At 44.0% G+C, this 27,524-nt stretch overlaps 1 protein-coding gene across 11 annotated transcripts in view; it reads left to right on the top strand.

Moving 5' to 3' along the window:
• Nucleotides 1-27,524, top strand: part of ANKRD11 (ankyrin repeat domain containing 11) — a 237,056-nt gene that overhangs the window by 176,439 nt on the left and 33,093 nt on the right. For 6 of the 11 annotated variants that reach the window (XM_053914540.2, XM_053914536.2, XM_053914543.2 and 3 more), the window contains 2 exons: nt 16,441-16,588; nt 27,137-27,275. In XM_053914540.2, the coding sequence (XP_053770515.1) occupies nt 16,502-16,588; nt 27,137-27,275 (226 nt within the window). In that variant the 5' untranslated portion in view covers nt 16,441-16,501. Of the gene's footprint in view, nt 1-16,440; nt 16,589-27,136; nt 27,276-27,524 lie in introns of those variants that run through there. The other 5 variants (XM_053914542.2, XM_053914541.2, XM_053914537.2 and 2 more) reach the window with 1 other exon arrangement.

Below are 27,524 nucleotides of genomic sequence, written 5' to 3'. Positions count from 1 at the left end.
GCTGGATGCTCTTGTGTGTGTGTGTTCAGCAAATGTTTCTTTAAAAAAAAGATTTATTGATTTTAGAGAGAGACACAGAGACTCAATTTGTTGTTCCACTTTATTATGCATTCATTGTTTGATTCTTGTATGTACTCTGACTGGGGATCATATCTGCAACCTTGGCATATTGGGGCAATGCTATAACCAACAGAGCCTCTGGCCAGGACTCAACAAATGTTCCTTGAGTACCCGTCCCAGCCAGGCCACTTCAGGCTCTGGTGAAGGTAGTGAACAAAATAAACTCTTGCTTTTGCCTTGGCCCTGGGCCTTTACCACCCCTGAGGACAGTGCTTCTGAGTCTCCAGATCTCCTATGTGGTCACGTGGCTGAAAACCTATCAGTAAAGTAATAGTTACAGCTTTTTCAAACCTCCTGGCAGGAAAAGTATCTAAATTGAGTTTCCTGTGATGTTGGCCATCACTTCTTAATTTAGAAACTCGAATAAAAGCTCTACCTGAGAGTCATCAGGCACATTGAAGCATGTCCCATGGTAGTGTCCTGCCACCAAGCTGCTGCATGTCTGCTTATCACCCTCTAGGAGCATGGGCTTAGAGAAAACTCAAGAGTGCTTCTTGGATGAAATGACAAAACAAATATGAGAATAGCAGCTCAAAGGACTCACTATCAGTGGAGACTTGCTCCTGCTCTGCAGGCCCACAGTTAAGATTTATGTAGAGGGTCATCTCACCCCTCAGTCTGTATGTGCGAAGAGCTTCACAGACAGAGCTGTACACCAGGGTGACGTTACCTGGTGTCCTGTCTCAGGGTACTGAGGTGGCACAGAGCTTTCAGAGGGGTGGTTTGGTAGGTAGTGTAGTGAGGGAGCCAATATGTCAAGTATTGGGTGCAGGGTCTTGGTGGGAGAGCCAGTCTTATCTGAAGTTTAAGGGTGGCAGAGTCCCCTCAATGCAAAGGCCTCGTGTGTCAGTGGTGGTGCAGGAAATGACAGCCCCCTTCCCTGTGCATGAGGATGGGTTGCATGTTACATACACCTCACCAGTGCAACCCAAATGAAGACAGGGAATGATGCCCTCCCACCCCCTCTTCTGTATACACTTCCAGCACCATTGGAAACTTATCCACAGTGTGCCTTCATGGTGCCACCGCAGTTCATCTGCTTTCCTTCTGGGGGCCACTTGGGCTGTTTGCAGGTTTTGCATAAGTCAGTGGCTTTGGTGGTCTGCGTATGCATGTCAGTTGGGGGTGTCTAGGATGGCAGCTTCAGTGGAGTATGGGCAGAGCTTAGTGCCCACCAATCTTTGCTCCCAAGTCAAGTCCTGGACTGCTTGCTGAGTACCCAGCTGGGTGGTTCATCTTGTCACTTTCCATCAGCTGTGGCTCTTTGCCAGCCTGCAGTTGGAAGTGGCAAGACCTCACTGTTTGGAGGAACAGTTATGAGAGGAGAATGGGTCCTCAGAGGAGGACAAGAGCACATTCTGTGGAAGCTAAGATGTGCTCACTGATAACAAAGTGTTTTTTCAAGAGAGACATTGAAACATCACATTCAGAGGTCTCCACCCTCAGCTCCACCCTTCCCAACTTGAGAGATAGATGGGTAGTGAAGGGTCCATCATTGATTGAGCTTTTAATATGAGAAAGGTTTATTTACATATTTATAGATAGAGAAACTTAGATGTATGACCCCAAACACAGGATTCTTAACCAGTTAGGACAGTGTTTCTGAAATGTCCTGACAGCTTCTCATTGTAAGAAGAAACTATCTCTGTCCTCAACTCAGTACACACATACATGAGACATGTTCATCAAATAACTTTCTTCATGAGATGGTGTATGTGGTGCCCCCCAATATTTTTTGTCATGTGTTATTTTATTTTTTGAAACAGTGGCTCTTCAACATGTTAAAATGATTATGGGATCGACCCTTATTTTGGCAACACCTTAGCAGGTGATCTGCATTTCTATAACACAGTTCCCATATCTATCTTTTTGGTGAAATGTCTGTTCATGTCTTTGTCCATTTCTAGTTGGATTGTTTACTGTTTTTCTAACTGTTTAAGTCTACATACAAGTCTTTGTCTGACTTGTGATTTGCAGATATTTTCTGCCCAGTTGTAGCTTGTTTTTTTAGCCTGTAAACTAGATCTTTTCTCAGACCAAAAGTTTTAAATTTCATTGAGATACTATTTTTTTCTTCTCTGCATTGTACTTTTGGTGTCGCATGTAAGAAATCTTTTTTTTTTTCTTATGACATACTTTTTTTGTGGTTTTTGTTTTAAGGTCCTGTGTATTTATTTTTAGAGAGGGGGGAAGGGAAGAAGAGAGGGAGAGAAACACCAATGTGTGGTTGCCTCCTGCACACCCCCCTCATGGGAATCAAACTGGCAACGCTTTGGTTCACAGGCCCACGCTCAGTCCATGAGCTATACCATCCAGGGTCATGTCTAAGAAATCTTTACCTAGCCTTAGGTTTTGAAGATTTTCTCCTGTGTTTTATTTTTCTAAAATTTTTATAGGTTTTCTTAGATTTATACCTAAGCATTTCATTTTTATTTAGAGTAATAGAGTGGATCAGTACAGTGTACTGATCTGGTATTCTGCAACCTTGTTGAACTCATCGTTTCTAGAAGTGTTTGGTAGATTCCTTATAATTTTACATATGGACCATTATGTCGTTATTAAACACTGTCATCAGCTCTCAATATCTGCCAGTTCCGCATCTGCAGATTCAGTTAACCCTGAATTAACATATATTTGAAAAAAGTTATATTGTTTCTGAAGTGTACTGTGTAGTTAGATCTATTAATAGTTGCTGCATCTGTACTGAGCATGTACAGACTTTGTTTTCCTTCTCATTCCCTAAGCAGTACAGTATAACTACTATTAATATAACATTTACTTTGTATTAGCGTAATGTTAAGTAATCTAGAGATAAACAGGAGGGTGTGGGTAGGTTGTGTGCAAGTACTGTATGCCATTTTATATACCAAACTTCAGCATTCATGGATTTTGGTATTCATTGGTGGTGGGGGGTGTTCTGGAAACAGTTCCCTGGTGGATACTATGGAAACACTGTAGAAAGTTTTACTGTTTTCTTTCTTCCTAATCTACATACCTTTCATTTCCTCTTCTTGCCTTATTACTCTGGCCGGTACTTCTAGTACTATACCTATTTAGTGGTGCTGGGAGGGACATCATTGCTTTGTTCCCAATCCTGGGAAGAAAACATTCAGTTTTTTTTTGCTGTTAAGACTGTTGGCTATATTGAGGATATTTCCCTATACTCCTATTGTGCTGAGATTTTTTTTATCGTGAGTGTGGAATTTTGTTAAATACTACTTTTTCTGCATCATTTGTTATGATTAATTTTTATTTAGCCTGTTAATATGGTGGATTGCATTGATTTTTTTAATGTTGAGCTAGCCTTGCATATTTAGTATTTGTTACCATAAGCATAGCTGTACCTACCTCTCTAATTGCCTTGTTTACTTGATGATAATGTGGCAGCCACACCACAGTAATAGAACATTCCCCTTTTTCTTGCTCCACAGTGTAGATATGCCACATGACCTGAGCAGCCACCTGGTGGGTGGGCTTTGTGTCCCAAGACCTCTCTAGCTAGTGTTGCAGTAATTTGCTAGCCTTTTCTTGTCCTTGTTTGTATGTCTTGGTGGCAGATCTAGCAGTGGGATGGCTGGGTTTACAGGGCGAAGTGTACATGATACTTCAGGGTACTCCACAGCCCCTTCCTTGAGTGCTGTCCTCTTCTGCATTCCCGGCAGACATGCATGAGTGTGCCTGGGTTCTCTTTCTGACCTTTCTCTCCGCTTGTGTTTTTATCTCCTTCTGCTCACCTCTGTCGGTTTATTTCAATACAGATCAGCCTTAGAAGATGTCTTGGACTCACCCCTCCTTCATTCAGTGCTTTCCTGGCCATCGCTATTTTTAGTTATTTGGTTATGTACCTTTCAGGAGCATGTCTACACTTCCCTGTCTTTCATTACATTTAGTCTATCTGTATCTTAGTTCCTTCTATGTTTTTTATTTATTATTTATTTTGGAGAAAGAAGAAGCAGGGGAGAGAGGGTAACATCGATTTGTTGTTCCCCTTATTTATGCATTCGTTGGTTAATTCTTGTTTGTGCTCTGACTGGGGTTGAACCCTCAACCTTGGTGTATTGGGATGACTCTAATCAACTGAGCTACCCAGCCAGGGCTCTTAACTGTTTTTTTCAGCCCCTCTTTACCTCCCACATTTTAGAGTTATGTGTTTACCTTTAATTTATCAAGATACTCGTTTTTCATTCTGTTCCACAATTACAGTGGCTTGTGCGTAGGTTATGTTCACTCCAAATGTTGGGAAGCCTTGAACTGCTACCTGCTTATGTCTGCAAAGCTACAGTTCTCAATAGGATCACACAGGGTAATGGGGCCACCATCCCTTCCTGGGGCTGGTGCCATCTGAGAGAGACCAGTCCGGCAACAAGGTCAGCTAACCCACCTTCCATTTTCTAAACTCGTGCTGGAGTATAGTTGGTCCCATGTTTTGAACATAACTGGCTTTGAAAATTTTATTTATTGTGAAATTAACATAACACCTAAAAATCCACAAAGTGAAAATGTGCATTTCACTTATCACAGAGAACACACATGTGTGCCCCTTCACTTAGAAACACCCTTGGGTCAGCCTCCCATTCACTGTGCCCCAACCCCCACCATTTTCCAGACTTCTGTGATAATCATGTCCTTTCTTTTGTTTTATTCTTGTCACCTAAATATTCATTCCTACACATTGTAGTTTAATGTTTTTGGAAATTTATGTAAGTATATAATGTGTTTTCTTCTCATCGTTATTTTTGAGACTCCTTCAGGTTATCTGTGTATTGTCACTGCTATATAGTATTCCACATCAGCATACTACCAGTGCAGGCCTCTTACATACGTTGCTGCAGTGCACATTCTTGTACTTGTGTCCTGGTACATTTGTTGCTTGCATTTCTTTTGGATATGTGCCCAGAAATGCCGAGTTGTAGGATATGTATATGTTCGATCTGAGTAGATAGTGCCAGACTTAGTGCATTGGTTCACACTCCTATTAGAATGTATTAGCTGCCTTTGTTGTAGATCTTCCCTGATACCTGATAACATATTTTGATTTTTGTTTGCATTTACTTAATTGTTAGAGAAGCTGATAATTTTTCATATACTTACTAGCTCTTGTCACTTTGTGTATTAGATGGTTTGTCTTTTTATATTGATTTGTAGGAGCTCTTTATATATTTTTTGGAGAAGAGCTGTTTGTCAGGTGCACACGTAGGAAATACTCTATTGTCTTTGTGGGAAGGTGACCTTTAATGCACAAAATTTGTTATTTTCAAAGTGCTCAAATTTTCAGACTTTTCCTTATGGTTAGCATTTCTGGTTAAAGGTCTTTCTTTATATTGAAATTGTGAAACTGGAGAACCAAGATGGTGGCGTAGGTGGACACACTGCGCCTCCTTACACAAACAGAACTGACAGAAAATCGAACGGCAAGGAAGTCCGACACCAAGTAGATAAAAAAGAAACATACATCCAGACCGGTAGGAGGGGCGGAGACGGGCACCGGGGCGTAGAGGACTCACGTGGCTGTGGCGGGACCAAGACTGGCAGAGTTTGGGACGAAAGGGGCACGCAGTCTGACCACTAGCAGGCCCTGCGGCCCCACATTCGAGCACAGATAAACCGGACTCAGAGTGGCGGAGAACGGGCGGGTAGCACCCTGCGGCCCCACATTCATGCATAGGTAAACCAGGAGGAATCGCGGGGAGTGAAGCAGACTGCGTAACCCAGGGCTCCAGCTCGGGGAAATAAAGCCTCAAACCTCTGATTGAAAACGCCCGTGGGGGTTGGGGCCGCAGCGGGAGAGACTCCCAGCCTCACAGGAGAGTTCATTGGAGAGACCCACAGGGGCCTGGAGTGTGCGCAAGCCCACCCACTCGGGAACCAGCACCAGAGGGGCCCAGTTTGATTGTGGGTGGTGGAGGGAGTGGCTGATATCTGGTGGAGAGTGGAGCGGGCGCCATTGCTCCACCTCGGCCCCTCCCCCACGTACAGCATCACAGCGCAGCAACCAGCGTTACCCTGCCCCGGGGAACACCTAAGGCTCTGCCCCTTAAAGTAACAGAAGCGCAAAGACCAAAAAAAAAAAAAAAAAGGCCCAAATGACAGAACACTTCAAAGCTCCAGAAAAAATACAACTAAGTGAGGAAGAGATAGCCAACCTATCAGATGCACAGTTCAAAACACTGGTTATTAAGACGCTCACAGAATTGGTTGAATTTGTTCGAAAACTAGATGAAAAAAATGAAGCCTATGCCAAGAGAAAACAAAGGAAAATGTACAGGGAACCAATAGTGATGCAAAGGAAACTGGGACTCAAATCAACGGTGTGGACCAGAAGGAAGAAAGAAACATCCAACCAGAAAAGAATGAAGAAACAAGAACTTGGAAAAATGAGGAGAGGCTTAGGAACCTCCTGGACATCTTTAAACGTTCCAACATCCGAATTATAGGGGTGCCAGAAGGAGAAGAGGAAGAACAAAAAATTGAAAACTTATTTGAACAAATAATGAAGGAGAACTTCCCCAGTCTGGCAAAGGAAATAGACTTCCAGGAAGTCCAGGAAGCTCAGAGAGTCCCAAAGAAGCTGGACCCAAGGAGGGACACACCAAGGCACATCATAATTACATTCCCCAAGATTAAAGAGAAGGAGAGAATCTTAGAAGCAGCAAGAGAAAAGGACACAGTTACCTACAAAGGGGTTCCCATAAGACTGTCAGCTGATTTCTCCAAAGAGACCTTACAGGCAAGAAAGGGCTGGCAAGAAGTATTCCAAATCATGAAAGGCAAGAGCCTACATCCAAGATTACTGTATCCAGCAAAGCTATCATTTAGAATGGGAGGGCAGATAAAGTGCTTCTCAGATAAGGTCAAGTTCAAGGAGTTCATCATCACCAAGCCCTTATTATATGAAATGTTAAAGGGAGTTACCTAAGAAATAGAAGATAAACAATAGGAACAGTAAAAATGACAGCAAACTCAGTTATTAACAACCACACCTAAAACAAAAGCAAAAGCAAACTAAGCCAACAACTAGAACAGGAACAGAACCACAGAAATGGAGATCACATGGAGGGTTATCAACAGGGGAGTGGGAGAGGGAGGGAGGGGGGAAAGGTACAGAGAATAAATAGCATAGATGATAGGTGGAAAATAGACAGGGGGAGGGTAAGAATAGTGTAGGAAATGTAGAAGCCAAAGAACTTATAAATATGACCCATGGACATAAACTATGGGGGGGAATGTGGGAGGGAGGGGGTGGGCAGGATGGAGTTGAGTGAAGGGGCAGAAATGGGACAACTGTAATAGCATAATCAATAAATATATCAAAAAAAAGAAATTGTGAAACTGTTCTTCTATACTATTTATTGTCTAGTAGTTTAGTGGCTATTCCTTTTACATTTAGACTTGTAATCTGTCTGGAATTTGTTTCTAGGTGTGGTATAAGGTGGGAATCATGTCTAGTTTTTCCACGTGGATGTCCAGTAGTCTCAGAACCTAATGGACAGAAGTGTCTTTTGTGCTTCGTGGTCCCTCTGCAGTCTTAGGTTAGTGTCTACTTATGGGCACGGGGTTGTTTCTAGCTCTGCTGTATTGGTCAGCACCGTGTCAGCATCATGCTGTTTTAACACTGTTGCTTCAGCTTTTAAATAACTTTGACTTTAATTTTGAGGTTCTTTCCATTTTAAGTTTATTTGCATGAGGTTTTTTTTTTTTTTTTTAAGACTTTTTTCTTGTGACAGTTTGGGTTTCTTGGCAGTAGTCATTTTATGACGATCACATCACTGCTCTCTTGGTTTCAGTTCGTCCCAAGTCTCTTGCCGCCCTTGTGCTTGGGGAGATTCCAAGACTTCTTGGGCTTGAGGGTTAATGAGGACCCCATCAAGCTTTGTCATGTGGGTTATAGCTTTCAAATTAGCATATTAAAGGGTATAACAGAAAAAATTTTAATGTTTCGTTCATTGAAAGTATTACATATCAATATAAATAAATTTACTGAAAGGTAACTATTTTACTAAGGAAGTCACAAAAATTTAGTGAAAAAGGCGGTATTTAAATAAAAGACAGCTGGACGCTGCTGACTGTGTCTGTTGTCTAATGCACTCTGCTGTTTAAAGCCTCTCATAGACATGTAGTAGGAAAGGGGCACATTAGGAGTGTTCTCACATGATTGTGGATTCCACTTTGACAGGAATTGTTGCTCCAACTGGGAAGAGCCTGTTGATTCAGTGTTGCACTGCAGTCCCATTGGTGTGGTCTGTGCATGGATGGGTCTTTCTTTCGTGTGGTTTTGTAATGTCCCATATTGGCCATTTGGAAACTATTGGTTAACTGAATTATGCATATCTTCCAAATGTTGGCATGCTTTATCACATATCACTGATCTCATCAAAATGTCTTTAAACGTCGGGATGCTGTCAGGCTAATGGAGGTGGATACAATTTTTCCAAAATTCAGATTTTACCTGAAAGTTCAAATTTTATTATTGGCCATAACCAACTACTATTAATTCTCCTTGAAATGGTAGACTCGGTTTATTCATTTTTGATAAAGTAACTGCCAGATACCCAGTTCTTAATGAGAATAGTTTGTCTGAAGGAGTCAAGTAAAATTTGTGTTCCATGAAAATGCAGCCAGTTCAGCTAGTAACTCACATATTTGTGGAAGCTTTTCTTCAGATAAGTGTTATGCTTTGATATGCAGCAGAAGTGCTTCATACACACTTCCATCTTGTCACAATATTGGAAGGACAAGGACTCAAGGTTTGCAGTTTAATAAAATTTATAATTTTTGCTGCTCTATCAAGAAGAGTCATAGGCGACACTGGCTTGTTTTATGGTGGATGTGACAGCGAGGAGAACAGGGAGCATGAGGAATTTGCCTTGTTTGGGAGCATGGCAGTGTATACCTTGGCACAGGCAGGTAGCTGGCTCTTGGCATTATTATGAGAACAGTTTTGGCCTCTCAATCCCTCTGAAAGGGCCCACAGACAACACTGAGAACTGCTACACTAAAGGGGGGACTGGGTAGGAAATGTCTCAGGTGCTGTGGGCTGTCTGGTCTGCCTAGTCTGTCTACCCTTACAGAGTGAAGGCAGCTGAAAGCCAGGGCTGCAATCTGGGCATGGCCGAGGTCCAATAAAACGTTATTTATGGACACAGAAATTCTAATCCTGTGCAATTTCCATCTGTCAAAAAATATTAGCCTGTAGTTTCTTGTGGACACCACCTCCCCACCATTCCCCACAGCCCAAAGGATTTAAAATACAAAAACTATTCTTAGGTGGAATGGAGACAACTGGCTTTGGCCTGAGGCTATAGTCTGCTGACCCCCTCAGGAGGGCTACAGAGGAGATTAACTTTACTTTTATGCATGTGTTTTGAAAATATCTTTAATTTGCTCTTAGGCTCGTTGACAATATGGCTGAATTTAGTATTTCAGTGTGGAAATAATTTTCTCAGGTCTGTGGCTCTATTGTTATCTGGCATTCATAAGTTGATCAGAATTCTGGATGCTGAATTTTGGATGCAATCCAAATCTCACACCCTATGCAGGACATTGGTGCTGCTGATTTCTGGAGGCCAGGCAGGGTTATGGCTCAGTTCATTCCTGTTGTGTGCCCTCAGAGTCTTTCTGTTTAAAGAGGTATGTATGCCTTGGCTGTTCACCTATTTCTTTGGTTATGTCTTTGACTTGCTAAGATGGTAGGTTTTGGAATTCTCTAGAACTTAGGTTTTACCTTATTTTTAAATTTCTGAACTTTTATTCTCCTTGAATTCTCTACTGATATCAAGGTTACTTTGAATCTTTTGTTTCTCTTATTTTATTATTTTTTTAACCCTCACCTGAGGCGGGGGGGGGGGGAGGAGGAGGAAAATATTGACTGGCTGCCTCCTGTACCACCACAACTGAGGATTGAACCCTCAACCTAGGTATGTGCCATGACTGAGAATTGAACCTGCAGCCTTTTGGTGCACAGGATGATGCTCCAACCACGTCAGCCACCCAGCCACCCAGCCACCCAGCCACCCAGCCAGAGCTTCTTTGCTTCTCTTTTGTAGCCCTTTGCTTTGTTCCCTGTTTGTATCTCCTGCCACGTAAATAGAGGTTCCCTGCATTCTCTGCACTCCTCCTGGTGTGTGTGTTTATTCATGCTGGTCTTCCTCTCAGGCTACCTGTCTTCTTCCTGTGGTTGCAGCTCAGCTGGACAAGGTACCCTGGAACCTGGTGGGTCTTCCTTGACCACTGTGTGCATGTGTAGCCTGAAAAGGTGACCAGAACTGTTGACCCTGTGTCCTGTTCCACTGTGCTCTTCTCCCTGGCAGAGCTGCTCCAGCTGGCTGGGCCCACAAGGCCCCTAGTGCCTTTGGGAACTTTCACAGGATTTTCCCACTCAGGTTCCAGCTCTGATCTATTTTAAACGAGGCCAGTAAAAATGCATTCTGATTCCCCTTAGTTTCTTGCTGTTAGCTTGATACTTAAGGCAGGATCAGGCTAAAATTCCTAGGATTTTTGCCAAGCGCAGGCATTGAAGTAGTGCCTGTCACCTTCCTGCATCAGATTTTGTCTTGGAGGAGCCTCTTTTACATGTGCTGTGTCTCCTGCCCACATAGAGCATTGTGAAGTATGTAAAGAAGGGGAGAGACAGTGTGATATTTGGGATGGCTACCTTAGACAAAGGCCTTGAATGTGTTTATTGTGGTATGGGTGGGAGCTGGGTCTGCTAGCAGTTCTCGCACTTGAAGGCTGTTCAAAGTAACTTTGGGAAGGAACACACCTTGTTATCCTTGTCCAGAAGCCTCCTGTCATCACATTTGTTCTGTCAGCCCTTTGAATGATTGTCTTTCCAAGCTCCAAGATGTAGGATCCCATGGCAGATGAGGAGATTTTGCTGGTTGGATACCATGTGGAGTTTTTGTGGGCTGTAGGCCACCTAGCAGTGTGCATAGGTACAGGGCTGGATGGCCTTTCCCTCCCAATGTGACCATAGGTCAGGGGCCTGGCTGCAGACAGTTCTTGGTTCTCTCCCAGCTAAATGGATTTTTGTTTGGGCTCTGACACGTGCCTGCCAGGTAATTGGCAAATTTCTTGAGCCAACAAGAGAGGCACCATACCTTATTTCAGGGAGTGTGACTCAGGGAATGTGACGGTCTCTTTTTTAGAAAACTCGCTTTACTCCATACTCTCTTGAGTGCTTTCCTGAATGGTCTCCATGCCACTGACAGCCTGTGAAGCTGGAACAGCTGCTGTTCAGTTTGGAGGTGCAGGAACAGGGCCTGCATCCAACAACTTACTCCTGCACAGGAGCTGGTCAGTGGCCAAAGCAGGGCTCAGACCAGCTGTGTTGTCCTCGGCCACCCTTGTACTGTGCTACAGACATTTCCCAGGTGCTCAGTGTCAAGTCTGCATGTGTCCCAGTGTGCTGTGGAGTGTGGAGTGTTTTGTTTTGATATGGATTGCAATGTCTCTGAGTTTATAATAGACTTCTTCTGATACTGGAAATGAGGAGATTCAAGCTACACTTACAGTGTTTCTGTGCAGGGACAGCCAGGTCACTTCGAGGAAGAAGATGATCTTCCAGGGTGAGGCTTATTGGTCACACATTGGGTTGTGGTTGGCTCTGGAGCATGTTGATCAAAAAGCCCCAGGGCCTGGGTTCAGACAGCCTCTGAACTGTGTAGAAGGGAGGATTGCCAGCCACAAAAACTATCCACGGTGAACAACTGTCAGATGGTCCCAACCTCTTCCAGAGTTTAATAGTGAATGCTCACCTGTGAGTGGGGAAGCCCAGTCAGTCTTCACAGCAGTGCTCCAGAGCCTGGCTCCTGACATGGAGGCCTCACAGTGCTGACGAAAGTTGCTGGTGGTCCCGCTTTGTCTGTATCATTCCCTTGGCTAGCATGGCCATATCTGCAGAAAAGGGAAGAGGCTGACCAGGTAGAAGGGCACAAGCCAGTGTGGAGCCTCTGGGATCTCCAGGATGACTAAGCATTTGAGCTTTTATTTTCATCTGTTGCATTGGCCACAATGTCCGTTGTTTTTTCTATGCAATGGCTCTAGTAGTGCTTAGTTGTCTAAAACGTCATTCAAAGCAATTTTGTTAGATTGTATTGTGACAGCTGTCATATCAGCATGCATGTTTAAAAAACAACAAATTTGGTGAATTTTTGTGCAGCCATTTTACTAATGAAGATGGAAGAAGATACATCACATTTTCGGCATATTATGGTTTATTCTTTCAAGAAAGGTAAAAGCACAACTGAAATGCAAAAAAAAAAAAAAGATTTGTGCAATGTATGGAGAAGGTACTGTAACTGATTGAATGTGTCAAAAGTGGTTTGTGAAGTTTCTTGGTACCATTGACCTTTTGGCCAAATAATTTTTTGCTGTGGGGCTGTCCTGTGCATTACAAGATGTTTAGCAGCACCTAGAGGCTCTACCCACTAGAAGCCAATAGTGGGAGGTAGACGGCATACTCAGAATATCCAAATCAATAAAGTTACTGATGAAAATGAAAAATGTGTCTTTTATTTTACAGAAAAAACATAACAGACTGTTTGGCCAACCCAATAAGTTGTCATGAGGAGAAAACAAAATTAGGGTTAGCCAGGGAGCTCACCAAATGGGTCATGTGAAGAATGGGATGGATCACCTCATGCATCCAGCTCTCCTTCCAGAAACTCAGATGGAATGCGTCCTAGCAAATCTGACCTCTGTCTCTTTGTTATTAACAGCTTTCTTGAACTTTTTGTTTCAATGACTGCTCCTAAAGAGATGAGTGTAGTGTGCTGGGATGCACACCGGGTCCTGGTTTTCCTAATTAGTACTGAATATTGAGGCATTTGTAACAAGCATCACACCCAAACACAAGGATCCTGAGAGTGAGGTGCCTAAGATGGTCTTGGCTGTCATCATGAAGGTGGGCTTGAGAAACACATGTCATGGAAAAGAAAACCGTATTCAGGATGACTTTCCTGCCCCATCTATGGTGTCTGCAATACTTGTGGGAGAGGTGGGGTGGAGCCTTTGAAGACAGTGGCCTTTTCAGATGTAAGCGAGGCCCATGGGCCAACACAGGCTATATAGCATGCTTGGCCAGCTGCCAGCACGTAAAGTCCCTCAGGCTGTCCTGCTGAGATTTGGACCTGCCCCCACTCTATGATAGATCACACAGAATTAGCTGGTTGGTTGTTCACAAAATGAAAATACTAGTGAGCTGGTTGTGGCAGAGGATCATGTGTCAAAGTCTAGATCAGAGGAATTGGACCCAAAGACTTGCATCCTGAGGTTTCAGGGTTTTAATTTTAACACCAGCAATGACAGCCATGACAGCCTACATTGGTGGACCACTTCATGGTTACATGGTACCCAGGAATGATTGGTACACCTTTGAGGGCCACCACTTTGTGGGCTTAACCTGTACTTTGAGATGTCATTTCCACCACGGGTCTTGGGCTGTGGTGAGCAGAGCTCCTTCCCAGTGTATCTGGGTGTCATATCAGAGCTCAAACTAGCTATAATGCCTGCTTGTAAAACACTTCACTCTGATTTCTGAGGGTGCTTTGAAAGTGGAAGAAATCCTGAATGAAGAAGGCTCAGAACTCATAATCACCCTTCCCCTGGTCCTGCAGCTTCTGTGGTTGTTTTGAAAGATAATTAAGCTTTGGAGTTTGGGGGCTGTTATTCTGGAAACTTTGTATTCTCTTCATGCTGTCCAGTAGCTATTGTGGTTTCCCAGGACAGGAAGGTGGGAGTGGGAAAAGGAGGCAGGTTTTTCTCGCAGGTCAGTTCAGGGGACCTCAAAACTCCACTTTCAATAGAGAGACCACCAGCAGAGTCAGCTCAGGGACATTGAGTGAGCTCAGTTGTTTGAAGAATGAAGTAGTTCTCCGTGCGCTCTTCTGGTCAAGATGCTGTGAAGTGAGCAGTGAGATCTGAGTCCAGGAACTGGGGGTTTGCATTGCAGCCACACCTAAGCTGTTCAAGGTGTTTTCTGTACATACCCTACAGACTCGTGTGTTCACACCTAGGAGCTGGAGGGTTGAATATCCCATGATTACATTGCTCAGTTTTTCCATCATGAGAGCAGGCGGTCAGGATTTTTAAAAAAAATTTAACTTCTGGGTAATCTTTAAATTTGTACCGAAATGTTGCTGATGGGTTTTCAGGCAGTAGTAAGTTTTAATAGCCGTTCCTGAGTCAAACTCTATGATGCCATTCCTCTAGGCTGAGATGTTCCAGTTCTGTAATGGGAAATTGGAGGAGAATTTAAGATTTTATCTATATATTTTTAGAGAGCAGGGAAGGGAGGGGGAAAGAGAGGGAGAGAAACATCCATCAGCCGCCTCCTACACGCTCCCAGCTGGGGACCTGGCCTGCTGGCGCCCTGACTGGGAATTAATCCAGCCACCTTTCCATTGTGGGACGGTGCCCAACCCACTGAGCCACACCAGTTAGGGTGAGAATTTAGAATTCAGTTTCAAGGAGAGATGGAAAATGTCGTTTCTGGCCTTAGCCATCAGAGCATATGGATAAATAAACCTGTTCATCTGCATTATGTGCCGGGGAAGGAAGTGAATAAAATTGGTCAACTGTGCCCTTCTCACCAAAATAAACTTAGGTGTGTTCTTATGTCAGTTAAGCAGCAAGAGGATACTTTGTGAAATTTTATCAGTTAATACAAAAAAATAAGACAGGATCTCTAGAAGATATGGTGAAGGGCAGATTGATCTTCAGCACTTCAGGAGCAGCAAGAGTAGGGAACTGACACTTCCAGAATGCTTTTGAACATGTATTTCAAAAGCTACACTTCATACTTAAAGAGGCTATTTAATTCCAGGTGAGTTAATTATAAAAATTACCCATCCAAAATGGAGAAGCACAAAGGCATGTGACTGTGGGAAAAGGAGATGAAACAGTGCATGTGATTTGGTTTGTATAAAGTGTTTTCTAACTCAGACAATGAAAATAACGCACGGAAAGGAAGGCAGTGGCTTTTAGGAAGATACACTTTTTCTATTCCTCCTGCTATGTGCCGCTAAACCTCTGGATATGAAGTGTGGAACAAGCATAGGAAGATTGGGAAGTGGAGAGAGAGGCAGCATGTATTGTAGGAACGTCCACGTCAGGCATGTCTGGTCAGGTCAGTGTGGCCACAGGCAGAGATGTGATAGGATATTGGTTCTTCACATAGGTCCCAGAGAGAGGTACTGTGTGCCACACAGCCACCAGGGAAAGCACCACAGGGGTCAGGAGCAAGAGGGAATTCTTGGCCAAATTTTTGTTGGGGTTTCTGCAGGAAGGCAAGGCACAGCAGGGTGAGCAGTTTAGGATTGGCTAATTTGAATAATTCTGCAAACTGGGTTATAGGGTGGTCTGTATTTCCTGGTGGCTGGGATGATTTATGTTAGGGGAAATAATTCACTTGTGTGTAAGCTGCTGATTGATAGTTTTGTGTATGAAAGGCATGCCCACTTCAGGAACCCTTTGCTGTCTCTCAGAAACCCCAGAAACCTCAGAAAGGGCTAGTCCCGGGAGAGGTACTCTCTCCCAGGTAGCAAGCCTTTTAAGGGGTCAACACATGAGAAAATAAAAACAGGATGAATACAGCATATGTCCTGGGATTTCCTGGGAGATGCTGGGGCTGGGGCATCTGGCTCAGTAGGTAGGAGGAGTCCAGCATCAAAGTTGCCTGGACATTCTCTGAAACTCCTTCAGGGGCATCACATTACTGCCTTCTGAACATTTTATTCCGGACAAGTTGGTAAACTGGGTGTGCTTGGTGCTTTCTGAAAAGAATAATGATTCTCATCTAACCTTCTGCCTGGGGGTCAGTGTGGGAATTGAGCTGCTTTTCTAGGTGGCAACTGGTGTTCAGGCTATGGCCCAGAGGGTGGCAGACAAGATCTGTAGGACCTGAGAGGCAAGTACTGCATCTTGGGTGTGACCATGCCCATGTGGGAAGGAGTGGCAGGGTGGTGTGGGGGACAAAGAGCATGTGTGGTGCTCAACCCCAAAGAGCAGGGCCAGAGCTGCTGGAACCCCACATGCAATCAGAGAGAGGCTCAGGTACTGGCCACCACCGCCCAGAAGCATGGCCGTCACCTTTTCAGGTTTCTGTAGCTGAGCAATGCCTGCTTGCCCCCACTGTGTTCTCCATAATGTAGTGTAGATGTTCTTCCTGCTGGTGTTGACCACCTGGGTGCATACTAAGTGGCCTCTTCCTGGGCACTGGTCAGAAGAGCTGGTTACATTCTTTAGGTTCACTCTGTCACATGAGTTTGAGATTGTCTCGGTTTTGAGTTCAACAAATTTTAACCCCCTTCTTCTCTTTTGAAGCAGACTGTTGATGACGAAGCGATGGCCGTATAAATGAAGATCAAGTGAGGGGAGAAGAACGATGCCCAAGGGTGGGTGTTCTAAAACACCACAGCAAGAAGAATTTTCTCTCAGCAACGACATGGTGGAGAAACAAACAGGGAAAAAGGTAACACTTGGCTCAGCTATTCTCCTCTCCTTTTTTTCCTCCTCCTCACTTCTTGTTCTTCCTGCTCTTCCTCCTTGTCTTCCTCTGATCCTTACTCTCCTCTCCTCTTTATCCTCCTCCCTTCTCCTCATCCTTGCCCCACTTCCTCCTCATGCTCACCTATCCTCAGCATATTCACGACGTCTATAAACAGGTGTAAGGGCTGAGAATGTCTCCTTGCCCACAGCAGAGTTGTATGTTTTCTTGGCCCTGTCTTTGTTGGGCCTCCCTCGGCAGCCAGCAGTGGAGAAAGCACTGTTGGATGGGAGGTATGGAGAGCAGTGATCTTGCCAAAGAGATCTTGCTTTGTTTCAGGGATGTATTTATTATTTGGGGGACCAAAGTTAGTATTTAAATAATAGGTTTATGTTTGAGATAACCTTGATTTGGCCCCACACTTCTGTCCCTCAGGACCACAGGATTCCTGTCATGGTTTCAGTAAGACCAGATCTGACTGTATTTGAGCTATCCTGACTGATACTACTGCTGGATAATTTAAATTCCAGTTTGGCTTGTTCTCAGTGTGAATAGGAAAATAGGATGTAACTCTAAAATCCTTTTATCTTATTAAAGTGCTTGTAACACTGGGCTCTGGGATATGCACTTCTTATCCTGCAGTGTGGGGTGATACTGGGGTCTGGCACATACTTCCTGTCTTTCAGTGTAGAGTGACAGTAAGCTCTGAGGAGTGTACTTCCTGACCTGTAGTGGGAGAGACACTGGGCTCTGGGGTGCACACTTCCTGTCTTGCACTGTAAGGCTGCCCAATGAGCATGAGCATGGACCTGAAATCAGACCAAAAGGTTCAAGCTCATGCTTTGGCATATGTCCCTTTATGACTATGAACAAGTCAACTACCTGCACTGAGATGTGGTTTCCTAATCTCTACAGTAGGAACAAGAGCACCTTGTGCAGTTATAGTGAGGTGGATAACTGATACAATCCTGTCATCACTGTTCTTTAATCCTGATGTTTCTTGGCTTTTTTCCCTGTCTCTCTGGATGTCCATGTGGCTGGCCATCCACACTAACCAGTCTGACTCTCAGCTCCAGGCCTCAGTTAGAGGTTACCTCTCGCAGTCTCATTACTAGTCCTTGAAGCTGCTTCTCACTGCTTTCCCGCCAGGCCCCTTCTGTCCTAACACTTGGGAATGAACAGAAGTTCTGGGACTACTTCTTGCCCACTCTCTCCCGGAGCTTCCTGCTGCTATATTAGTTCATGCCTGCACCTCTGATGATGCCCTGGGTTCGGTGGGGTGTGAGGTTATTAGCATGTTTTCCACATGAGAAGATTGGCAAGGTTTAATGTGAAGTAGTTCATGAACGTAGACATGCTTAGATGCTCCTCAGGATGAACAGACAGGCCTCTGAAACCCTGATGACTGGGCAGTTGTCTCTACACATTTTATCCCACTTGCTCTGTCCCCAGTGCCTCTTGCTGTGTGCAAGAATAGGTGGGAGATGCAGCATGGAGCCGCAGGCAGGCTGAGGCTTGAGCTTGGTCTGAGCACACATGGGAGGTGCATGCATCTGTGAGGCCTGTAGACAGTCTGGGTTCAGCTTGGGATGGACAGGTGCTGCTGTGCCCGTGAGGAGAGGCAACCAGTGGGGCAGAGTGCCCTGGGAAACATGGGAACACCCACTCTGGTGGCTAAGAGTCCCAATTGTTGGGACATTTTCACACTGAATGGCCAAACCACCCTTGATAGTGTCATGGTTTCCAGGTTTCTGTATGAATTGTCCTTGCAAGAGGATTTCATAGCTGTGGGCATAGGATGAGGGAGAGGCCCACCTGTCCCTTGCTCTTGTGCCAAGGTCCATGTATAGCCCCTCCCTCCTGATTTCTTTGCCTCCAGGCTGGGTCCTCAAGACCCCCAAACTGCTATTCCCACTGGCCTGGATCTACACAAGGTGGAATTGGGGCTGGGCCTGCCCAGGGCTTCTTACTCAAGGCCAAATTGGAAAAGGCATCCAGAGTCAGCCCTTGGAAATGACCATGCTTGGGCCCGGTGGGCACCTAATCCAGGGCCTGCTGCAGGCCTCCTGCTCACCTTCTAACATGGGGCTTATTCTGGGCTGGTTTGCACTGTTTTTCTTTACTTGAGGGGAACAGAGACTCAAGTGGACTAAACTGGATCTGGTGTGGTTGGTGTGAGCAGTGTGTACACATTTGCCTCAGGACATGTGTGGATTTACTTTGTTTTTTTTTCTCAGTAAGGTAGCTTTGTGTTTGGTTTTTTTTTTTTTTTTTTTTTTTGTACTACCCAAGATGAAGCCAGACGTTTTCCTCATGGAGCCGGACAAATTCTAACACTGAAGATGCCATCTAATGGAGCTAGGCCCTCAGTGCCACAGGAGCTTTCTTAGCTTAGATGGCAATTAATAATAGAACGCCTGGGAAGATGTACCTGGTGGCAGTTGTGACCTTCAGTTTATGGTCCAAGGATCTTGGGGTGGCAGAGCTCAGAGGAACAGAGCCACCATTTCTGCTGTTGACATGTGGCTGAACTTGTTCTGTTCTATTTTCTCTCATAAACTCTGTTTTCTTCAGATAAAGATTCACGTTACCAAGAGCAACATATTTTTAGATTTTTGCAAAAGAATCGTGATACAAGTTACACATTTGTGAACAGTGGAGAAAGGGCCCACGATTCTTGGCGAGAGTCCTCATGCTGCATTTGGTACTTTCCTGGTGTTCTTTTGGCACGAAGTCTTCCTACATGGACTCTTTGGGGAGTGTGGGCAGCTGCATTGCAGACAGGCTCTTCCTCAGGGGCTCCTCAGGATCCTGCCCACAGCAGACCCCAGAATCCCTAAACTTCTAAGCTGGAAGGAGCCTGAGAAGGAACCAGTTAACATCTTTGTGGTTGAGGGTATTCTGTGCAGAAAAGCCAAAAGCTGCTGTGGTATCTGAGGTCATCCAGCAAGAAATGACACCCTGATCCCCAGGCCGGGGCCTTCTCACACCAACCCTTCTCTCCATCTCAACACAGGATCCTTCTCCCTGTGCTTGTCACACACCACTCTGAGGAGACTGCACAACAGCTCAGGGTTACTGCAAGCTTGCATGATAGTAAAGTTCATTTTCTTTTGTGCTAGATAAGTAGCTCTCAAACTGTATTCTTAAACCACTGTCATCATCATCACCTGGGAGCCTTTTAGGAATGCACATGAAATCAGAAAGGCTGAGGGTGGATGCCTGCTCTCTTCTGTTTTAACAAGTCTTTTAAGGACGTGGTGAGTGCTCTGGTCTGAGAACTGTACATGTACTGTGCGTATCACAAGCTATAACATCCAGGGTGTTTCCTTCACACTGTTCTTAGAGGAAGTCCTGAAGGGTGGTCTGTAGACGTTATACTCATCCTCTTCAAAAGCCAATTGGCCCACCTCTTCCTGAGGGATGGGGTTCATCTTCAGGGGTGGCCTTGTCAGTACTGTGAGTGGGACTGCTATAATCATCCCCGTGATTCAGCTCCCTTCATGTAAGAGGAGTAACTTCAAAAGTGACCTCAGTTTGGAAGCTGGAGGGGGGTGGGCATGGTTGAAGTGGCCTTCGCTTGTGGCTGCTTCATACTGTGGTTTTTATGACAGTTCTTGGACAAGGCCTGTTGTGAGCAAGGGAACATCCTCAGAATGAGCCAACCACACACATTTGTGTTTCTCCATAATGCCAGGTTTATTAGGGGAGACTTCCCCTATGATCCAGTGGAGTCATACACAGGTTCACACAGGTGGGGGTGGGGGCTTACATGTTAGATGCAAGCAGAACAAGCTTTTGGAGTGAAGTCCTGGTCACTGGCAGACATTGCAGATGGAGAGGCGGGCATTGGTCTCAAATCTGGTGGCTACAGTGGCAGCACGTGTCTGGTGGAATGGAAGTCCAGTAGGGCTCTTAAGTGTGGGCATGTGGTACAATCAAGCTCGAGCACTGGATAGTTGGAGCTCTGAGTTGGTTTTGTTTTTTTGGTTTTTTTTTTCTTTTTTTAAATTTTTAAAAATTTATTGATCGATTTTAGAGAGAGAGGAAGGGAGAGAAAAACATTGATTGGTTGCTTCCCGTACATGTTTCAGCTGGGGATAATACCTGCAACCTAGGCATGTACTGTGTCTGGGAATGGAATCAGCAGCCTTTCAGTTCAAGGAACTACGCTCTCATCAACTGAGCCATACAACCAGAGGTTCCACTCATATTGGTGTCCAGATGGAGTCCTTATCCAAGTGTCCAGACTTGTGGTTTGGGGAGTTCTGGGCCACTCCAGAGCACATTCCTATTATACCCCATTGCCTCAGTCTTGAGCACGTTATGGCTGACAGTGATTTCATACTGGGTTGTCAAAAGCGTTCATTTAAAAGTCTGTTCTTGCTCTATACAAGGCCGTAGTAAACAGAGTCTGCAGAGCCATAGGCCCATCCCTATGCTCCTCCCGACATTGGGGATCCCTGGGAGTACCTGTTTCCACAAATCCAAAAGAGGTCCTCTGAAGAAAGAGTAGGTGGTTATGTCCTCATAATGAAATCACAGGAAGGATGATGGTGGGTCGGGCTTTCTTTGGATCCCAGGCCCCTGAGAGTGTTGGCTCTTCTTAGGCTTCAGGTTTGCTTACTGGTGGCAGCAAAATTAGGTTATGTCACAAATGGACTCCTGCAGTCTCTATGACCTGGAGAGTCTTGGCAGTTGGGATTTCTGTCTGTCTCTCTGTCTGTTTTGTGGGGGCAGAGAGGGAAATAGAGGAAAACCACAGATGAAATGAGACATGCCATGCTTGGGTCCCCTTCTGCTCCCAGACTGGTCCCAGAGCTGGGAAGTCACTTATAGGTATTCTGCTCACTTAGCCACAAGGGATTCCCCAGCTGCTGATTCAGATTGACCAGCACCTGCCTGCCCTGCACCCCCTCTGCCCCTTATACTGTATGATCCTTCTCTGTATATTAGCATGTGCTCCTCTCTGACACACCTGCATTTGCTTGTCTTGTGATCTCCTCCCATCATAAGTAAGCTCTTGGGAGGAGCCGTATGTTCTTACAAAGCTTTGTACACTGGGCACTCATTAGGCATTATTGTGTAGATGCTGACACCCTCAGATGCCCAAATCAGATTTCACAAGTGAAGGCAGGCCAGGTCTTTGAGAAATAAGAGACACAGACTGGAAAGGAAGGAGTGAAGTTACTTTTCCTCACAGAGGACATGATTATCTACGGAGAAAATCCTGAGAAATCCACAAAAGCTCTAAGAACTAAAAAGTGAGCTTAGCAAGGTTGCATAATAAGTATGCAAAGCATATTTCTGAACACTATGAAAATTTAAAACTACATTTATAGTAGTGTCAAAAATATGGATTCTTAAGGACTAAATTTGATGAAAGATGTGCAAGACCTGAACCCTGAAAGCTCTAAAACATTGCTGAGAGAAATTGGGCAGACCTGAGCACCTGGAGAGTTAACACCACATGCATTTGTCAGAACACTGGCACTATTATTTAGATACCATCTCTCCCCAAATTGATCTATAGATTCAACATCACTAAAAATGCTTGTTTTTTTGGTAGAAATTGATAAGCTGATTCCAAAGGTCATATGGAAATTCAAAGAACCTAGAATAACAAAAACGAGTTTGAAAGAAGAAAACTGTTGGATGACATAAACAGTCTGATTTCAGTCCTTACTATAGAGCAGTGATTTTCAACCTCTTTCATCTTATGGCACACATAAACTAATTACTAAAATTCTGTGGCACACTAAAAATATATTTTTTTGCAAATCCGACAAAAAGTAGGTATAATTTTGATTCATTCACACTGGACAGCTATTGTGTTGGCAATTGTCATTTTTTTATTTGACAGTCTAAGGGAAAAGAGGTCAGGAATTGCATATTTTAAAAATTCTTATTGCACACTGGTTGGAAATCGCTGCTACAGAGTTACAATAATAAGATAGTGTGGTATTGGCCTAGCATGTTGATGAGCGGAACAGATAGACCCCACACATGTATGGTCAATGCTTTTAAACAAAGATGCTGAGACAGCTCAGTTAGGAAAGGGTAATCTTTTCAACAAATGGAGGTGGAAGTGTTGGACTGACATATTTATGCTGTTTTTAGTGGCTAAAATAATTTTTGTTCTTAATGGAATCTTTTGCTGTTGGTTATTTATAGATGAGTTAGTTAACCATACTTAAGGGTGACTGTGTCAAGTGGACCATAACCATCTTCCAAACAGTACCACAGTTTTCTTTCCCCCTCTGTGTGGAAAGCACGGTGTGGTCGGGGATTGCAAGCTGGACTTCCTTTCTTTGTACATGGTATGTGTAGAGCCCCCTCCTCAAGTTTATTGTGAAGATACATGAGATGACAAGGGCCAACTGGGTCACCATCTGGTGTCCATGCCAGCAGTTACCACCCTGGCAGTTTTTATGGCATATCAAAGTCTGACACAGAAATGGCTGAAAAGGTTGAATTTAATGTTTTAGGTGTTCCTTTTAGCATTCAGGAAATGAAAACATGTTGTAATGTGTATAGTCAATTCCTGTTAGTTTACTAGTGAGGAAAGCTCAGCTCTGTCCCAGCCCAGCTACTCTGCAAGGTTCTGAACCCAGGTATGCCCAGAGAGCCATACCCCTGCTATGCAGCTCAGGGTCGAGCCCCTACCATACCCCAGGTGCAGTGCAGGTGTTGTTTTTCCCTGTATAGCTAGTATGGTGAGAAGCTGGGATTTTAAAACTTATTCTGAACTTTTAAAATGTAATATAAATGCATATATTATCTATTTCATTTTTAAAACCTGGGATAATCTCCATCCAGATCAAAATATTCCAGCATTGCCAGCCTCCTAAGAGTTTTCCTGTGCAGTCTGAAGTAGAACTCCTGACCAAAGCGAACTCTGTTCTTGCCTGTGTCACTGTAACCAAGTTTTTACTGTTGAGATTTACATGAGAACAGTTGTTCAACATTACATCTGATTCACGGGCTTTTTCTTAGCAGCCATTCTCTTCCTCTTTTGCTGTGTTATCCATTCTTCTCCTGTGAACATTTGGATATTTTGTAGTTTGGAATATAACAGAGTAATGAACATATGTAGCATTGGGGTTTTTCCACAGCTGTAGATACGGTTTAATCATTTGTCAAAGTTAATTTGTCAGTTCTGCAGTCCTGAAAGCTGTGAGAGTTCAGGTTGATCCACATTCTTTCTAACATTGGTGTCAGTTTAATTTTAGTCATGCTTGTGGGTGTGTAGTGGTATCCTGTGGTTTTATTTTTGCTTGGCTATTATTTACTGGCCATGAAGATGCTCTCCTGCGTTATCTTCTGAAAGCTTTCAGTCTCTGGCTCATCTGGAATTAATTTTTGTTTTGTATTATCAGGTAGGGGATCAAGGTTTATTTTCTTCCTTTTAGATGTTCACATGGTCATTGTCACTTAATGAAAAGACCTTCTTCCCACTGTGTGGCTGCAGGGCCTTTGTCACCAGCTAGGTGGCATTCCAACTTAAGTTCTTTGTTCTGAACCTTTGGTCCTTGGTCTAGGACCACCTGTTGTGATGACTGAAGTTTTATAGTCTTGATCTCTGGGAGTTTAATTTGCTGAACTTTGCTGATTTTCAGAATTGTTTTTACTATTTTTGACTTTGCTTTTCCATATATATATTTGGAATAAATTGGTTGATTTCCACAAAACGCCTGCTGGGATTTTGACTGGATTGCTTGTAAAGATCAGTTTGGGAGAATTGCCATATTAAGAATGTGAGTTTTCTTAACCATGAACATATCCCTCCATTTTTATGTTGTCTTTATTTTCTCTCAGTAATGTTCTCTCATATAGAGGGTTTGAACATCTTTTGTTAGATTTATTCCTATGTAGTTGATGTCTTTTGATATTTATGTAACTGATTTTAATATCATTTCTAACTTTATAGTGAATAAAAATCAATTACTTTCTATGTCTAGCTACTTTAATTTATATACTATTTGAATCCTTTAATTGTATATTCCTTTGGATTTGTCAGGTATACAATCAATCATTTTAAAATTCATACTTTGTTATCCCTCCGGGGAATAAAAAAGGAAAAAAAGAAATTGAACCAAATCTGATCCCAGAGGGAATTTTATTTTGGGGGCCCAGATGTGTCATGATATAATTGCTGATGCATCAACATTGTTCCTTAGAGCTGTCACAGAAGAGCCGTCCATGTTGTTGCGTGTACCAGGGTCTTTTTTTATTTTTGTGGAATATTCCATTTATGACTGCGCTAGAATTAATGCATCCATTTGCTTTTTAATAGGCAATTGTGTTGTTTCTTTTTATTTCTTTTTATTTTTGTGACCAAAATTGCTATGAACATCACTGTGCCAGTTTGTGAAAAGATGCTCTCATTTCATCAACTTCAGAGTGGTTTTGCCATTTCAGTCCCACCAACAACACCTCAAGTTCTGGTTTTCCTGCCATGTCTTTGTCAACATTTGATACCCTTAGTCTTTTTTGTTGTTTTTTTTAAAATCCTCACCCGAAGATGTGTTATCGATTTGAGAGAAACATCAATTCGTTGCCTGCTGTAGGTGCGCTGATGAGGGGGATCAAACCCACAACCTTAGGTATGTGCCCTGACCAGGAATTGAACCTGCAACCTTTTTTGGTGTATGGGACAATGCTCCGACCATCTGAGCAACCCAGCCAGGACAATACTGTTAGTAATTTTTATTTTAGCCATTCTAGTAGAAGTATTTAGATCTCCTCGTGGTTTTAATTTGAATTTTTCTAATGAAGAACACCTTTCTAAGTGTTAAATGGCTTAATGGATATTTTCTTTTGCAAAGTGTATACTCATATCTTTCGCTCATTTAAAAAAGTGTTTTGTTTTTCAATAGATGAGGTGATTATAAGGCAACCTTGCCTAGGTGCCCCTGTGTCAGGTAGAGGACTGTAACTTATCCTCATGTGCTGAGGTTTCAAGTCAGGATTAGCATAGAATTTTATCACAGGCCTTTTCAGTAGCCATTGAGATGATCATATTTTCTTCATGTGGTGAATTCCATTGATTTTTTAATTTTGCATTCCCAGATAAATTTTATTATTTTATGACCTTTTAAAATATATCCATAGATCAGATTCACTAACTGGGCCAAGACTTTTCTTGGTGGGCAGGTGTTTATTGTACTGTGGCATTTTTGCTAATGGATTCCATTCTTCTCCCAGTTCTGTGGTGGCAGGTGTAGTTAGTAACAGGCGTGGCTGTGGCCTGACATCCCAGGTGCACTGTGGGGTGCAATGGTGTTTCTATCATCTGTGCAGCTCCATCTTCTAGGGGTCCTTCCTCATCCTAGCAGTGCCTGGTGGCCCCTCTTTGTACCCTAGATGCCCTTGGAGCTGGCAGCATGTTCTTGCAGAGATCTCTCTGGTCACTTGAGGGTGTCTCTCATTAACTGCTAAGATTAGTGGATGCTGTGGCTGACTAATCAAGCTGGAGGACCATTTGAGCCACAGGAGGAGGGAATTCAGTGGTACTCGGTGCTGGGAGGTAGCTCCACCTTGGAGGATCCTTACCTAAAATGGTACTGTCCACTGAAGGGTTGGATCCAGGGTGTCTAGCTGCTGCAGCCAGCAAAGCGGGGACTCCTGTCTCCACACAGTTCTTGTTTCATCAACACACCCACATACACACTCTTTGCATTTTGGAATCAGACTGCCCCAGGGCTGTACACACTGCTGTTTCCACACATTGACCTCACTTCATATGATACAGCACTGCTACATATGATAAGCAGCTGAGTTATATGCCCGATGAACACTAAGATCTCCATTTATCATTTTGAGGTGGGCACTGTCTTCTGTTCTACAGATGACGACATTGTAGTGCTAGACTTGCCCAAGGATGGCAAGCTGGTCAGGGTGGGGCTGGAAGTTGGGCTTGTGAGTCTTTACCCTGCAGGACAGACCAACCCTGAGAGGAGAGCCAGGAAGAGAGGTAATAAGGACATGTCCTACCTGCTGTCCAGCTAGCTCTTGCTTTGGAGTGGGTCATCTGCACTCAGGTTTACAGCTGTGGGCTCTGCTTTGGGACTGATGCCTTGGTCTGCAAGATCTGTTCTGAAGGCAGTGTCACAAGCCTGTGGTGATGCCAGAGACAGCATGAGCACTGGGGGTCATGCCAGACCATGTGGGACTGTGCAGGGGATGTCAGTCAGAAAAGGAGGAGAACCCTGCCCATTTATGGTAGAAATCAAGACTCTACCTGTCCACAAAACTTTTTAAGGCTCTTGTACTTCATTATTGGGAAAATGAGTTTGGGGACAACTATATCTCTGAATACTCTGCTTTCTTCATACTCATGAGAATATTTGTTAGCTGCAATTTCTCGAGACTCCTCTCTAGGTTTATATCAAGAATTGGGGTCATGGGGGATCATGGACAGGGCTAAGCTGCAACTGCTTTAACTGGCACATAAATGAAACCATAGTAGAAGTGAGGGTTTTGAGACTTTAATTTGGGAATGATATCTGAAAGTGTTATTTTCTTTTCTAGGATAAAGATAAAGTTTCTCTAACCAAGACCCCAAAGCTGGACCGCAGTGATGGAGGGAAGGAGGTGAGAGAGAGAGCAACCAAACGGAAGCTGCCCTTCACGGTGGGGGCCAATGGAGAGCAGAAGGACTCAGACACAGGTACCAGGAGCCTGGCGCAGCCTCTGCCCCTCCTGCTATCTTCTGTCCCCTTGCTCCTTCCTGACTGCCTCCAGGTCATCCTCACCTGGACCCTTCCCACATCAAGGGAAGACCCCTTCCCTGCCAGACTCTTCTACAGAAAGTGTCCTTGACCCCCATATTCAGGGGTCTGCTGACATCTGGGCTTACCTGGAAGGTGGTCCCAACCCTATTCGAGGAGTCCTGCTGGAGACCTAGGGGGTGGCCCGG

The sequence above is a fragment of the Desmodus rotundus genome, chromosome 12, assembly GCF_022682495.2.
Source record: "Desmodus rotundus isolate HL8 chromosome 12, HLdesRot8A.1, whole genome shotgun sequence".
Taxonomy (NCBI): Eukaryota; Metazoa; Chordata; class Mammalia; order Chiroptera; family Phyllostomidae; genus Desmodus; species Desmodus rotundus.
Note: the sequence above shows the minus strand (reverse complement) of the source record. Positions and strands in the feature narration are given on the sequence as shown.